The 15,051-nt window shown below is 56.7% G+C and overlaps 5 protein-coding genes across 6 annotated transcripts; 3 read left to right on the top strand and 2 right to left on the bottom strand.

Moving 5' to 3' along the window:
• Nucleotides 1–868: 868 nt before the first annotated feature.
• On the bottom strand, nt 869–4,645 carry GGTG_13561. Of its 2 annotated transcripts, XM_009231472.1 has the most exons (7): nt 4,290–4,645; nt 4,005–4,218; nt 3,659–3,925; nt 3,486–3,586; nt 3,082–3,425; nt 1,578–3,007; nt 869–1,520 (listed from the first exon to the last, which is right to left on the bottom strand). In XM_009231472.1, the coding sequence occupies exons 1-7, from the start codon at nt 4,442–4,444 to the stop codon at nt 1,026–1,028; spliced, it is 3,006 nt and encodes a 1,001-aa protein (XP_009229736.1). In that variant the 5' UTR covers nt 4,445–4,645; the 3' UTR covers nt 869–1,025. The 2 variants fall into 2 exon arrangements, with proteins under 2 accessions (XP_009229736.1, XP_009229737.1); XM_009231473.1 differs by having other exon boundaries at nt 869–3,007.
• A 341-nt stretch (nt 4,646–4,986) lies between these two features.
• On the top strand, nt 4,987–8,941 carry GGTG_13560 (hypothetical protein). The gene is made up of 3 exons (XM_009231471.1): nt 4,987–5,389; nt 5,499–7,258; nt 7,320–8,941. Exons 2-3 carry the CDS (start codon nt 6,508–6,510, stop codon nt 8,717–8,719), a joined length of 2,151 nt encoding a protein of 716 aa, XP_009229735.1. The 5' UTR covers nt 4,987–5,389; nt 5,499–6,507; the 3' UTR covers nt 8,720–8,941.
• Nucleotides 8,942–9,207: 266 nt separating this feature from the next.
• Nucleotides 9,208–9,465, top strand: GGTG_13559 (hypothetical protein; the record flags this gene model as incomplete). The annotated part of the gene is made up of 1 exon (XM_009231470.1): nt 9,208–9,465. One exon carries the CDS (start codon nt 9,208–9,210, stop codon nt 9,463–9,465), a length of 258 nt encoding a protein of 85 aa, XP_009229734.1.
• A 665-nt stretch (nt 9,466–10,130) lies between these two features.
• GGTG_13558 (hypothetical protein) lies at nt 10,131–12,842 on the top strand. The gene has a single exon (XM_009231469.1). It carries the CDS (start codon nt 10,785–10,787, stop codon nt 12,678–12,680), a length of 1,896 nt encoding a protein of 631 aa, XP_009229733.1. The 5' UTR covers nt 10,131–10,784; the 3' UTR covers nt 12,681–12,842.
• Nucleotides 12,843–13,559: 717 nt separating this feature from the next.
• Nucleotides 13,560–14,425, bottom strand: GGTG_13557 (hypothetical protein; the record flags this gene model as incomplete). Its single annotated transcript, XM_009231468.1, has 4 exons — nt 13,560–13,570; nt 13,918–14,088; nt 14,181–14,271; nt 14,375–14,425. The coding sequence occupies 4 exons, from the start codon at nt 14,423–14,425 to the stop codon at nt 13,560–13,562; spliced, it is 324 nt and encodes a 107-aa protein (XP_009229732.1).
• Between the last annotated feature and the right edge of the window lie 626 nt (nt 14,426–15,051).

Raw genomic sequence — 15,051 nt, 5'->3', positions numbered from 1 at the left:
ACGATACGGAGCATGTACAACTTGGCTATTACGTGGAATAGCCTGCGACGGTACGATGATGCACTGGCGGTGATGGATAACTGTGTTCAATTACAGAGTCGCGTCCTTGGTTCGAACCACCCGCACGCGCAGGATTCTCTACGTGTATTGGAACGATGGAAAAGGAAGAAGGCAAGGCATTCGCGGTTCGGCGTATTAAAAGGAACTAGCAGAAGGTGGCATACGAACTGGCAGCGGTAAATACCATGTGTTCGCCCTTTGGTTGTCACGGCGTGCGGTATATGTAACCGTTAATGGCGGACTGCTTAGGTTTCGCGACGCTGCTTTTTACCCTGGCGGTTCCCCTACACAGCCCTGTCCTGGAGCGCCCTGAACAAATACTGGGGATGCTGGCGTGGACGAACCTGAGGCGCAATGCGTTCGTGGCTGCGGTATAGGCCTAGCCTTCCTTCCCGTCCGTCTCGACCATCACCTTGACTCGCGAGCAGATCTGCGCTTCTAGTGCTCGTAGGACGCCGCTACCGCATTCTACCAGCAAGCTAGAGCTCCGTTGCTCCATTATACTCTACATGTCGTAAACCTTACCCATGCGATGGCTTACGACGGAATAGGACTTAAGCACGGTTGGAAATAGGGCCCAGGCAGCCAAGTATTATATCTTTCCAAACAGAGCTACTAACAAATGCTAGATCAGCGGGTAGAAGAGTGCAAGGAGCGACAGATTCATCAGGAGATATGGCGTTTGCAGTAGTGGCAGCCGCTAGGAATGAAGCGCGACGCTCCCTAGTCCTACCCGCTTTTCCCCCAGTCCGGACCTTAGAACAGGGGCGCAACATCCAGAAACCAGCTGCTGCAATGCCTCCAGATGGCCCTTCTGACCTTTTTGCAGTGAAGAGATTTATTTAACGGACAAACTTTAACGCTACTTGCTGCATCCCTTGGGTTCTGCTTCTATCCGATTGTTCCATCTCCCACGAACTTGCCCGTTTGACATCCATCAAAATACAATCTACCCAAACCTAGAGTTAAATTCTAAGGATTATTTTAATCCTTTTCTTAGGTGGCTCCTCTGTGCTATCGCTCGCCTCAGACGTCCTTTTCTTATGTTTAACCAGCTTGATCCGCCTCTTTTTTCCACCGTCAAGCGGGGGATCGTGTGGGGAAGTCGGCGTAGGAGGCGGCGTGACGCCGGAGTTGGGCGGCGGGAGGTCGACGTTATCATCCTTGCAGTCGTGGCTAGCTCCGAGGAAATCACCATCCAACGCGATTTGTACCATATCGTTGGTAAGGCCGGTTTGGTCGCTGTTGCTGCCGCCGTCGCCGCCAGGACTGCCGCACACTTGTAGGGGCGTATCATGCATCTCTTGGCAGAATATCTCTGCTGGGTTCACATAAGGGAACGGGGCAAGGCCAGAGGCTATCGCATCCGCTGGCGGGAGGGAGTAGGGATCGTCGCTTGCCGGATCGTGAGCCGACAGTATCGAACCTGGAGGACTCTGCTCCAGAAGCATCCCGGGATCCTGGGGAATTTCTCGTTAGGGTCAAATCTTTTTAAAATTCCCACAGAATTTACTTACAATCAAGGCAGAGCACTCCTCCACTCCGTCATTGTCTAGAGACGATGGCGAACGAAGCAGAACATCGCCGCTTCCAGCATCCCCGTCCTCCGACCAGCCCTGGATCTGGCAACTGTCGGGCGGGGACACGTGGCCTTCGAAAGGCGACGGCAAAGACGCAGCAGCCGCTCGATGTCGACATGCTGTTTGGACCGTCTCATCAACGAAGTGGTAGGTGTCGACCTTAGCTTCCCTATCAAGCTCGGCGCTTCGCTTCCGCTGCCTCTTGGCCGGTGCCGGTTTCACGTCATCGTTCTCTTCTAGCTCCAGCGACGTTGACTCCTTGACAAAGTCTCGGCAGTGGGCGTCCAGAAGATGGAATTTGAGATGCTTCACAGAGTCGAATGCGCCACCGCATCGAATGCTAGGATAAGGGCAGGTAACCGGCTTCTTGTCGTCAACAGCTTGGACGTATCGTTCGTAATGATCAAAAACATGGTCTTTCCATGGGCCTCTGTCCAGAAACTGACGAAGGCGCAGCTCAGGCTCCAGCGATTTGTCCGCTATGCAAAACAAGCAGTAGCCGGCGGTGGCAAGCACTCCACCGTAAAGAAGGGGGTCGCACTGCACAGGGAGCTCGTCCGGGCAAGCAAGATGCGAGCGGCAGTGGTCGCTCCATTCGAGTTTGCCGAACACCCACTTGTTGCACAGAAAGCAAAGCTCGACAAAGCCACTGCGTGTCTTCTTGACGCAGCTGTAGATGTGTTTCCAGTCGTAAGTGGGTTGTCTGGCGCCAGCGGCGGGGGCAGACTGGGGCAGGTTCCGGCGAAACATGGGGTCGGCACATCGACACTTCTCGGGCTCCAGCCCCGGCCGAAACTTGACTTCTGCGTCTGCCTCGCATAAAGCGATCATATCGCCGAGGGCTTGGAGACCGGTCGGGCTCCGCAAGGTGTCAGTCTCGAAGAGGCTCGACGCGAGGCGGTCCCGTTCGGGCATTAGGAACTTGACACGGTTGAAAATGCCCCGGTGGTAGCATGGCGGGGACGTGGCGGTCCCGGACGTGCCTGTGCCGTGTGGCTGAGTCTTTTGCCATTGTCGGAGCTCACGGTCGGCCAGCCTTCTCTTCTCTTCATAGAGCTTTTTGCGGAGCGAAGTCGACTTCTGATCCTGTCGCCCTGACAAAGTTGCGGCCTTTTTCTCAATTGCGATGAATTCGGGGCTGGCCTTCAATGCTTCCTGCTTTTCTGCCGGCAGAGACTGCGGAAGCAAGGGATTGCGCGGCACGGTCAAGCCGCGAAAAAGATCGTTGACGATGCTGCGCACTTCCTGGCCGAAGTAGCTCGCCTGGCCGTCTGTGCCGCTGTTGTTGGGTTGGTAGTGTTTGTTGTAGGTGGCAGGGTCGATGTGGCCTGCGTGCTTCATCCTTTGGGCCTCTGAATAAAGCTTATCTATCGGGCGAATCGGTCAGCGAAAACCAAGGGGGAAAATGAGGGACTAAGAAAGAGCCGCGCAGTACACATACCGATCCAGTACAGACCCTCCGCTCTAAAGTCGTGGATGGTAGGCGGATGGGGATACCCGGCACGGAAACCCAAAGCCCGAAGCCGTTTGCTGAGCGCTTTTGCCGATTCCATCTTGCCAGCGGTCTTCCTCGCGGACATGCTTTTGAAAAAGGGTTGGTCAAGAATGCTGTCCTTCCATCGCAGGTGGACCATCTCGCCTTCTGGTGGTTTTATGTCAAGGAAGTCTTTCAGAGTGTCGTAATCTCTGAACGCTTTGGCTGCGATAAGGATAGCCAGCATTGGGAGCATCGCGTTGCAGATTAGAGGCATCGGACCCAACCCCTCATACAGCGCATGCTCGGGCCTGGATCAACACAACTTAGAACAACGAATTAAGCTGATGCTTTCCGGGGAGAATACGTACCTTTTATCAGGGTTGTCTGTCATGCCCTTGGCATCTCGGACGAGCTGGATGGCGAACTCCGCATTACCATGCTCGTTACGAAACACGCCAAACGTCACGTCCTGTGGCCCGCGAACGAAGTGGCAATTAGCATGCCGTTATAAGTCAGTATTCGCAGCGCAGTGTGTGCTCACCTTGTAGTACATGCCACGACCCGAACCTGCCCGACAGGTGGACTCGATGTATTCGCCGATACGTGCAGAAGAACAAACAATCGCCATGAAGTCGGCCCAGTCGTAGACTCTTGTTGCAGGCCTCTCGTATTCGACCCAGTCGTTCCCCCACAGCTGATGCCCAAGATGGACGAAGTGGTTCTTCGTGCCAAACCTCCTAAGTCGTTTGCTCTTCACCAGCCTGATCTTGCTTTCTTGTAGTATCTCGGGCAGCTCGGACTTGATGAACTACGCCAAATTTGTCAGCCGGGATTATCTAAAAGGATTGAGGATTGAGGATTGAGGAACTGCTCGGGGGCGGACGCACATTTGTCACAGACGGTGTGATATTAGCGGGGATGGCCTCATGTTCACGGCGCCAACCGGCCATGAACTGCTTCCAGTATAGCATGACCGTTCCTTGGCCAGGGTTCGGATCGCCTTCTGCGCCGTCGATGCCAAATGCAATCTCCTTGATAAAGTCCTTCAAGGATTTAACCTTGTAAGGACTCGGGTCGTCTCGAGCATGGTCTTCAGCGTACCTAGATGGCCGACGTGTCAGCAGTACCATGGCTAAAAAGGCCGAATCCAGTGGGGAGGAAGGAGAACGTACTGGTTCCAGAGGCCGATCATGCGTCCGTACTCTTTCAGCACCTTGGGTGTGACATGCTTGAAGACAGCAGAATCATTGATCCTGTCGTTGCATTGTTCAGAGCCCCTCTCTCTCCCCTTGCCGAAGAATTCTCGCGGGCTTTTCCTTAGCGCCATTGTAGGACTAGAGCCTCGCTTTCTGGAAGCAGGACGAGGCAAGACGGCGGGAGGGTTGTCGATCGCTACGAAGTAGGGACGGAGCGAATGGGGGCTGCTGCGACCTTTTATGGGCGAGAATTGCGGCGCCCGTCCTCAGCAGCAGGAGGCAGCAGGCCGACGGCACCTCCGCGGCATCATCGAGTGGACAGCCGGGCAATGGGCGCCTGGACATGACGGGAAGGGTGGGAGCCAGGAGCCGGGCCTCTGGCCAATCTGGGCTGGGCCCCTCTCCTGGCAGCGCGGCGGCGGCGGCATTCTCGTCCATGGCGGGAGTACGCCTGGAATAGGGTCGTCGACAAGATCGTGGGGAAGGTCGAAGCGATGTTGGCCGTGAATGTGCCATGGGTGCGCGTTGGTGTGGGAAGGAGGTGGTGTCGTGGTGATTTTATCCCTGAGCATCACTGAGCGGGGGTGAGCAAGGGTGACGCGAGCCTGAGCTGGTGCCAAAATGCTGACTAACCCGATTGGGACAATTGGCCAAAGGTTTTCGGGAGAGACTACCAAAGTAGGCGATGGCATGCTCCATACCAGCCTTCCACAGAATCTGTACCAACCCTATGATGAGTCCCGCCGCTGCGTCAACCGGGCGCCCCTCGCCCATCCACACAAGGACCCGGAATGCCTCGCGGTACATGATGCTCGTATGAACAGACTCCGACGCCCGCTCTTGTCGGTCCGTATCGTCGGCGCAAATGGGCTGAATCCAAACCACTCTTTTCCTGAGCATGCGCCCCAGGTGGCTGAGGAGCGCATCAACCTGCCCGTCGACGAGCCCCTTTTTATCGTTCAGGATGATAGGGCACGCGGCGCTGGGTCGCACGGATTTGCAGAGGGAGACGGCTTCGAATGGTGGTAGATTGCCGATGTCGTAGGTGATCAACCTGGCCCGGGGAATTGGAAAAGGTATGGCTCTTTCAATTTCCAAAAGTCGAACTTGCTTGGCAGGGTCGATGGGCGAGTATTCAAAAGCAGGGAGCTCATGGTATGGCGTTTTGCTGAGGGCTCTTTGCAGAATCCCGCTCCTCGCCACCGAGCGCCCAAGCCAACTGCACACTGAAGTGGCCGAAGCCACGATCCGGGGGGGAAGAGAAATGACAGCCAGGCCGACAGCCGGGCCGATAGATGCGGCGAGAAAAAAAAGGAACCCGCCGAGAAGCTGGGCGGCTCCTTCAAACACAGCCATCGACACCAGAGCGACCACTAAAAGGACGATGTGGCGCCAGGCGAAGGAGATGGCCATCAAGACGAGCGAAGCAACAATGCTGAGCAGGCGGAGGGCGGTGAGTGTACCGACGTACGAGGACAGGGCGACAATAGCCTTGTCCAGGTCTGGCGGGCTTCGCATCAGCTCGGCTTGGTCGTGAGGGTCAATGCCGGACATTTCCACCACCAACAGGCCGAGCAGGTGGGTAGAATGGACGGGCCGCATGAAGCTGAATGCCACCACGGACTCGATGAATCCTGCCCGCCAAACAAACCGCATCAGCAGTGCATGGAAGATCGACACCCAGCAGTTGCGCACAATGGTGTTGGGGTTGAATGAGCCAGGTGTTTGGTGGTAGAAGAGCACTTGATCCATTGTTGCCGATCAAACCCAAATTCTCGGAACGGCCGAATCGGCTTCTAATAGGGGGGTGAGCGGTCGCGAACGGCGATGGAGGGTGGGGTTGGGTTCCTCGCGAGGCGTGTAGAGCCGTAGCAAGGAGAGCCCTTTTGAAAGGAACCGAATCCCCGATGGGGCATCAGACCCCTTTTCCAGGTTGGCGCCGCCGGGGGAGGGAAAGATTGATTCAGCCGCTCAGCCTGGCCCGAACGCCTCGAAATCTCTTTCGGGGCATCACCGACGGGGAATCCCGTGGAGCCTCGTCTCTGGTGCCGAGGAAGATTCTTCGGAAACAGGGTCGTCGACCCAAACCCTTCGAATCTAGGACTCTACGACCCACGCACCCAGCCCTGTTCTTTTGTCCCACGATCTTGGGTTCACCACCTATGTAAGTTGCAAACCACCTCAAACTGCCAAGATGGCTGGGGATCAGATGGAAAATGCTTCCTACCAGCTGCTTGTTGGCGGCCTTCGGCTCCTCGCGTGGTGCTTGGGGTTACTGCTGCCTGTGCTGGACGGAGTTTTCACCGCCGTGCTAGTCCTGTACAGAGCCACCTACAACATTGCCTATCAGCTCTCGTTCCGCTGGAACCGCGACTCGGCCGCTGGCGAACCCATGGATGACTACCTCCCACGCGCCAAAGGGGATCTTCCGCAAGAGGCCTACACATATGTCTCGCTCCCTAGTGAGCGGCACATTCGGATCCTGCAGCTCAAGCAGCCAAGCGTCTCAGGCTTGCGAAGCAGCGTCATCGAATGCGATCTGCTCCTTGTTCCCCTAAACAAGCCAAGTCTCATCTCCTCGTACCGGGCGATTTCTTACAGCTGGGACGGCCAGAGCTTCGACCGCTACATCCTGTGCGGCGGCAAGAAGCTGGCAATCACGAAAAACTGCGAGGATATACTACGCCACATGTTGAGGCATGCCCGACTATTTATTTGGATCGACGCCATTTGTATCAACCAGGGGTCCCCCGAGGAGAAAGCCATCCAGGTTCCTCTGATGACGGAGATTTACGGGCGCGCATACCTGGTGAACGTCTGGCTCGGCCTCCCCACCGAGGGAACCGGGCTCGTCTTCAGCTACGTGTGGCTGTTTTGGTGCTGCTCGTGCTTCCCCGAACCAGCAAAGACTTGGTTGACAAGACGCCTTCATGGCATCATCGCAGGTGAGCATCCCGACTTGTGCTCGGAGCCGTAGTACGGGGAAACAAGCTAACAATATATAAGCCCGAGGCCACACACCCTACTTCCTCGACATGTTGCACCGCAGCTGGTGGCGACGTGTCTGGACCATCCAGGAGTCCGTCCTCGCCCCCGACTCATCGTGGTCCTCCATGTGCCCGCTACTCGTCAACTGCGGTAGGTTCGAGATGCCGATGGACTGCCTGGCCATCGCCCTCCTCGACTTCTCCTCCTCGCACAAGCTCTACCAGGAGGATACGTACATCTACAACTATACGACCTGGGCGTATCTGGTGACGTGCCATCTCGACCGCAGGGCGTTCTCCCGTTCTGAACCCTCACTCGATCTGCTCCTGTTTCGCTGCCGTGCCTGCCACGTCACCGAACCAAAGGACCGGATTTACGGGCTATACGGCGTCCTGGAGCGACTCGGCATCAGGTTATCCGAGGTCGACTATAACAAGACCAAGGAACAGGTCTACTTGGAATTTACCAGGGAAGCCTGCCAAGCAACAAACTCGCTGAGCCTTCTAAATCTCGTCGCGGGAAGCAACAACACCGCGACATCGGCAACGATCCCGAGACAGCCAAGTTGGGTTCCCGACTATGGTGGCCCTTATCGGATGGGAGACAACTGGGCCTCGAGCGGCCTGAGAGCTTCGTCCGGCTTGGTGCCAGATTTCCACTTCAGCATCGACGGCCGTGTGCTGCGGACGGTCGGCGTCCTCGTCGACACGATCAAGGAGAAAACCACGACCACCATCTGGCAGCCCTCGGGAGATCCAGCCCTCGTCGAGGACGGCGACTTGGTCAGTCTCGAGTGGGGGTTTCTCCAAACCGTCCGGGCCTATCGGGAATGGAATGAACTCTTTGAAAAGCACATTGACACCCTGTGGGTGACGTACGGCTCCTCGTGCGAAGGCGTGGTGCGCGCACTGAAAAAGGTCCTCACCCTCCGCCAGCAAGCGTGCTATCCGCCCGCCGCCATGTATGCGTGGATGCACCTGATAGACAAGAGGCAGGACAGGTCCGGCGCCTTTATGGAAGCAAACTGGAGGCTCGAACGTCGGAAGGATTTCAAAGAGCATCGGCTCCGCTCTTGGTTCCGCTTCATGATGACGAGCGGCCAGGACGAGGAGGAGTGGCAGACGCTATGTGCGCTAAAGATGTGCCCCAAAGCGTCGGATTTGAATCATGCCATATGGATGCACAATGCCGACCGGCAGCTCTTTGTCACCAAGCGCGGATTCTTGGGCTCCGCAAACATGTCAATACGGGAGGGAGACGCCATCTTCGTACTCAGCGGCGTCGACCGACCAATGATCCTGAGACCGCAAGGGACGGATCCAAACTTGTGGACCATCCTGGGCCCGGCCTATATTGATGGCATGATGGAGGGACAGCTTTGGGATCCCGGAAATCTTCAGCTTGTATCGATTATTTAGTTTTCTTCTTGCCCCGTAGTATTCCACCCGAGGAGAGAGACAGAGAGACAGAGGGAGGAGAATACTTAACAGCCTAGCCGCGATCTACCAGCCCCTGCCTCCTAGGGGGGCATATGACGTGTTAGCGCTACCTAAGCTATATACACCAGGTCATAGTGCTGCTATTCGGCGGCTAACAAATACAACCCGAAGGCACGCGGAGCTCGGGCCGCATTCCGGCGCCCCTTGTTGGTGAGCAGGCAATCGGCAGTAGGAGGGCGTAAACAACGCCCGGGCATTGTACTGTGTAAGCGCTGCGGGTGGTAGTAGTGCGGTCGGTCGGCAAAGTGCCGGGGAGAATTGTGAGGCCGGGCGGGAGGGATCTTGAGACCCGCCCTGTGCCCGGCTGGCGAAAGTAAAGTTCAGGGGCTGGAGGGCCTAGGTACCTAGGTACCTATGCACCTCGCTACCTACCCCTACATGAAGGAACCACAACGACATCAGTGTCCATGGTGGTCCACATGCGCCCGAGACCGAGATCGAGGTTGCGCCTGCCGAGCGCGCCCGCCGCCGCCGCAAGCGTATACCACCACAATCGAGGTCCCGTGCCATCTCGCGTCTACGAGACGGGGGCAGGCCTGTACGGCTGGTGCGGGCGACTTGCGGGCGTGGTGCAAGGCAGCAGGGCGGCCGGGGTGGCCGTGGGCGAGGGGTCCCCCGGAAACCTGTGCATGTTCTTTTGCTTGGTACCTCTGGTGTGCATTTAATTTTGTCCACCAGTTTGGCTCACGGGTACTATCCCCTACCTATGTACTGCAATCAAAAGCGACGGGAATCTGAATGTTCTCCGTAGAGTATGGAGCGGGGCATGGAGCGGGCGCAAGACAGTGCCCAAATTCGTTCCTGCGTGTCAGAGCAAACCATGCGAGACCAGCCGGCAGGGAATGCCCTGTGCTGTTGGGCCTTTGTTATTTCACACCACATTGATGTCAGGAACGCACGGGTGCTCGGTGGTGCTTCACTGACGCTCAAGTTATTAAATAATATGTTGCCGTCATTTCTGTCTGTTCGCCGTCTCAGCCACGGACCTTTTTTCAGGATTTCGGCCTACGTTGTCCTCGTTTCTGTCCTCTAGTGTCCGAACTTGCTCGCCGGAAGCCCTCCGATATTTTAACTGAAGGCATCCAGAAAGGTACTCAGACATGAGGTCACAAAACGATGGCGGTGGGTCGTGGCACGTCCTGTGGCTCCGCCACTGGTCCGTGCGGTTGTATTTGTGGGGCGGTCATCTTTTTTGAATCGGGAAAAGTAGAGGGAGGGCTATGATTGGTTGGATTAATGCTGACCTATGTGGGCTCGCGATGGCGCGGTGCTGGCAGCCGCCCTTCAATGGACGTCAATGTCGGAGGGACTTCGGGGCAAGGCTACGACGGTGGAACCCTAAATGGCGGAAACGCAGAAGTTGCGCGGCTTTTGGCTCGTGTGGGTCGATTGATTTCCAACTCGAGCTATGTTGTTGCTGCGGTTATTGCGCCAATACCAACATCACACTCCATCCTACGACCGGTGTTTCTGTTTCGCAATTGCACAGAATTCCCGCCACCAGATTCTACCGCGCCACCCGCGTATTCGACAGCGCCGTTCGTTAGGCGGCCACGTAGTCCGCCTCCTCTGTACATTATTTTTGCGCTCTCATTTCCGTTCATCCTTTTTAGAAGTGCGCTTGTGCAACCGTACCAAAGTGTGCTAGGGTTCTTTTTCCGGAGCACCTGCCTCTTTCACTTGCTCAAGGATTGCTTCCCTGTGGCAGGTCTATTGGCTGCGGGGTATCCTACAACCCTGCAAATCGCACGCGGGGAAGTTCTCCTCCGAGCTGACCACCACCCCAGTTCTTCTTTGACATTGGCGGCTAAAGGTTGGCCGACACCACCCCGGATCAAACGCGCGCCCATGCCGCGCTCCTACACAATCGCTCCTACCCAATCGTTCCTACGCAGTCAGGCTGTTCTCGAAGGCCTTCCCAGACCTAAATACCCCCCTCAAATGTCCCTTTCTCTTAATCCTCAGTCTGCGCTGATGGCCAGTCATGGCGACACCGCAGAACGGAAAAAGACGACGCGCCGACGAGCCCTCACGAGACCCGCCACCGAAGAAAAGACGACAGGACGACAGAGATCCCGACAATTATCTTGTCACTTGGCGACATCCGCCCGAATTCTGGGACCGACTCTCCAAGATTCCACTGATCGTCGACGCTTTAGACGAGCTCGAAAGGCGGAACACGCGACTCTCCTTTCCACCTCCAACGTACCGTGTGCTGCGGCGCTTCGGAGCGCCAGACCTCGTGCCAATCACACGAGCGCTTGCTCGATTTGCAAGTAACGGCGGCCCAGATTTGTGCGACCTTCGAGGGTACCCCGAACCGATCGGCCACCGACCAGCCTGCGACATGAGCTCCCCACGAGGAAGGGCGACTGCGTCCACCAATCCAACAACTTTTACGTCGGCATCGGGAACGAACAAATCCAAAAAATCCATCACAGTCTATCACCCTGCGTTCGACCAGCATTTGACCGACCATTCCATTCACCCACTGCGCAAATCGCGAAAGCCAAGGGAGGACGACCGAAGGGATATAACGGAGGCACTGACAGTCCCAAGGCCCTCGCTATCGCCGTCAAAATTCTCTGATAGCGCATTTGAGGAATTCGAAAACGCTACCCTCGAAGCCAAGGACGAGGAGGCTGTCAAAGCTAATGTGATCCCCACCATCGCCGGCGTTCGGCGCGCCGACCACCCATGCGCCAGAGATACGGTGTTTGGAAATCTCGACCCACTTACGGACGGCTGTATAGCGCGGGCCAAGCCAGACCTCTACTACGGCGCACATCCCGAAGACCTCAATCCATGCATCCGCGGCGAGCTCAGCCACCACATCGTCCCGTCGACCACGGAGGACAAGCCCCTTGTTCCGAACTTCTTCACAGAAATCAAGGGACCGGATGGGTCTGCAGCCGTGATGCAGAGACAAGCACGCTACGACGGGGCGATTGGAGCACGCGGCATACACAGCCTGCAGAACTACGGCAATGACGAGCCTGTCTACGATGGGAGACCCTACACATTCAGCTCGACCTACCACGGCGGGACCGGGACTCTTCAGCTATACACGCACCACATGACCGAGCCGACCACTCCCGGAGGACGCCCGGAGTACCACATGGCTCAAGCAGGGTCTTATGCGATAACGCACAGTCGTGAGACCTTCGTCCAAGGCGCCACCGCGTTCAGGAACGCCCGCGACGTGGCGAAGCAGTACCGGGACAGCTTTATCCGAGCAGCAAACGAAAGAGCACGGCAACCTGGTGAGAGAGACTCAGCAGCAGCAGGCACAACGGTGATACAGCAGGATGAAGGCTCGAGTCCTGATACATTCGTGGACTGTGACGAGTTCCCTTCAACACTCGACGTCCATGAGGAAGCGTCTGGTCCGCATCCGCAACAGAGCTTTGTTGGTGTTGACGACCACACTCCGCGCCAAGCCATTCACAAAGAACCGCGTTTTCCCCAATATCTTGTCGATGATGACGGCGATCAGCAAGACGACAGCCAGTCACCCGTGCCGTTTGACACTCTCCAAGACCTGGAGGCAAGCGTCGAGACGAGCTTCACGTCAAGTTTTGCCTCGAGCTTCCCGTCATCGAGCCACCCCCCCGCCCGTGGTCACGGATCCCATTCTAAGCGCCCTAGGAATTCACGAAGTCCACCATCAGAACCCCACATTGCAGAAGATCACCATAAGGCTGGACCTGCACGCCCCAGCAAAAAGAAAACCAAAAACAAGGCACCTAGCTCAGGAGGAGCAGAAGGGAACGATGCTGGTTGTGAATGGAATGCGGGCATGGCGAGGTGGGAGTATTGGGACGAAACGCAACAAGCCATGCTGTATTGGAATGGCAAGAAATGGTATCGGGTTAATTAGAGGAAATTTAGCTCGAGATATCCTGGTGTTTCTTTTATTGATGGCATGTTTATAATAGTTTTCCGAGACGTATGTAAGTAAATAGAGCAGATTGAGAGGCAGAGACTACCGACGAGGTTTGCCGCAAGCTCGACACATGGCTTCAAGCTTCCATTCGTGCTGCAAAAAGAACCGGGCAGACCAGGATACGCTGTTTACGTGGATCGAGTACCTTCGCTACGAGTAGTACTGGCCTGCGTAGACGGTGCCGAGAACTTGCCTTTAATTTCTCTTTGCGTCGCTTCCTCCATCCTGCTTAGCCCCGCAATGCCCTCTTCGTTCCAGTATCACGTCCCCGGTTACATGGCGCCAGGTCCCAGTAGGGCCAACGACTCCGGCACAGACAGGGCAGCCCGCCACGTCTCAGCCGTCGCGACGTAGCCGAGCGGGCGCATCTCCCAGACCGTGTGCAGTCACTAGACGAAAGGGCGGCGGCGTAGCCGAGCAAGTCCCACTTGAAGATGAGGAACGTCACGTTGAAGGGCGCTGAGCCCCTCGTTCCAGGCCGCGCCGACCGGTTCCTGGGCCAGGAAAGGTCGAGGAACGCCCCGGCGGGGAATACGGGCGTGGACGGGAAGCGCTCGACATCACGCCCTCTGTATGCCCGGGAAGCATGACGGCAGCATAGCCTAAAGAAAAAAGACGTATCAGCGACCTCCCCCAACGGATGTGAACTATCGCGAAACTCACCCGTTTTTTATGGCCGGGCACAAGGCGACGTATTTGTAAAACCCGCGACCAGGCAGACCGTCCCTGCGAGATGAAGCCCTGTTGGAAGACGCGGCACTCGTGGTTGACGACACTGAGGTAGGCCACGGTCGTCACCGCCGCGAGAGATTATTACCTTGATTCTTTTGGCGCCGGCGATGGGGGCCGCTTTTAGGCGGCCGTCTGGGCCCGAGTGCGAGCCATGGCGATAAGAACGGAGGGGACTCGAGTGTCCTGAGCGCTGCGATTGCGGCCTTGGCCTCGGGCGAGCTTTCGCAGTCGAGCTCGTCGATAATTATAAGCCAGATTTTTCCCGGGAGGTTTTTCCAGGGCGGCGTTGTCGTGGACGCGGCGCTTTCGCCGGGCGTCATCTTGCGGGCGCCGCGACCGACGGCGGCAGAAAGGAGCACGGTCGTCGGCACGATCCGGAAAATGCTGGATCGCAAAAGGGTGTAATACCGTAAAAGCCGTAAGAAGGACAAGCACAAACGCGGCTGGGCGAAGGATAGGTGGCGGCGGAGAAGATAGCGGTCATCGGCGACCAGCAAGGTGCGGTCGTACTGTGTCAGGGTCTGCTCGAGCAGGTTCTTGCTGTGCTCATCAACATACTTTTGGTAGTAGGCAACGATCGATTTGGCGATGGCTTGGCGGACGGCGTAAACTGCGCGTAGGAAGAGTAATCAAGTTAGAAACTTGGGTCCCGCGTTTTCCTGTTTGCCTGAATCATCTCCTTAGACGGTGCAGTTTCCGTACCTTGCGAGGTGTGACCACCACCGGTGACGCGGACGCGGATATCAACGTCCGAGACCTGGTCCAGGCCAATAACCTGGAAAGGCTCGTAGACCTAGAGGCAGGGCAGCGGGCCACAGGTTAGCAAAAGTATCCGCCTTCCATGTCCTTCCGCCGCCCACCGAGCGCGTCGGTCCTCTTTCCCTCGTCTAACAGACAGCGGTCCCTTCCCCGGTGGATGTCTGTGCCTCGGTGATTTCCAAGCTCATCGCCGACCAACCAACCACCGACTTCCTTCTTTTCCTTTGCCCTCGCACAGACATCCACCGTTTGATTTGATTTTGCGGGAGGTTCGCGATGGAGGGGTTCGGTGCTCGCTTCGAGGCCGACGAGGGACAAAAAGAAAGACATGGCGCGCTCGGGAGACTCCCCCCGCCTCCGAGCCTGAAAAATCAAGTTCGGTGCATCAGGACATCGAAATGCCCGACTGGGAAACATCAAAGTCCGCCGATACCCAGCCTGACGACCTTGCGCCATATCGGCTGCAAATGTGCAGAGTAGACATCACCCTCAGCCTATCAACGGCGACTTAGACCCTGATAACATCAAAGAGGTACATAAGGGATTGCTGGTTGATTCTCCAATATACCTAGTGTGTGGTACCTAGGGAGGCTTTGCGCGTCGACTTGCCCGGTCTTGCAAGCGCCTTTTGTTGCCAGGGCTGCTGCTCTAACCTGATTGTGGCATAGCGCTTAAGCGGTACCTGAAGGCAAAAACACCAACGCGACGATCCGCGGACGCGAGGAGTCCGCAGCTTGCGTCTCCGCCTGTTGCCCTCTTCTGGTTGAAACGGCAACTTACTACGGTGCGACAAATCAGAGGCCGTGGTGTGCGT

This window comes from Gaeumannomyces tritici (assembly GCF_000145635.1).
Source record: "Gaeumannomyces tritici R3-111a-1 unplaced genomic scaffold supercont2.16, whole genome shotgun sequence".
Classification (NCBI taxonomy): domain Eukaryota; kingdom Fungi; phylum Ascomycota; class Sordariomycetes; order Magnaporthales; family Magnaporthaceae; genus Gaeumannomyces; species Gaeumannomyces tritici.
Note: the sequence above shows the minus strand (reverse complement) of the source record. Positions and strands in the feature narration are given on the sequence as shown.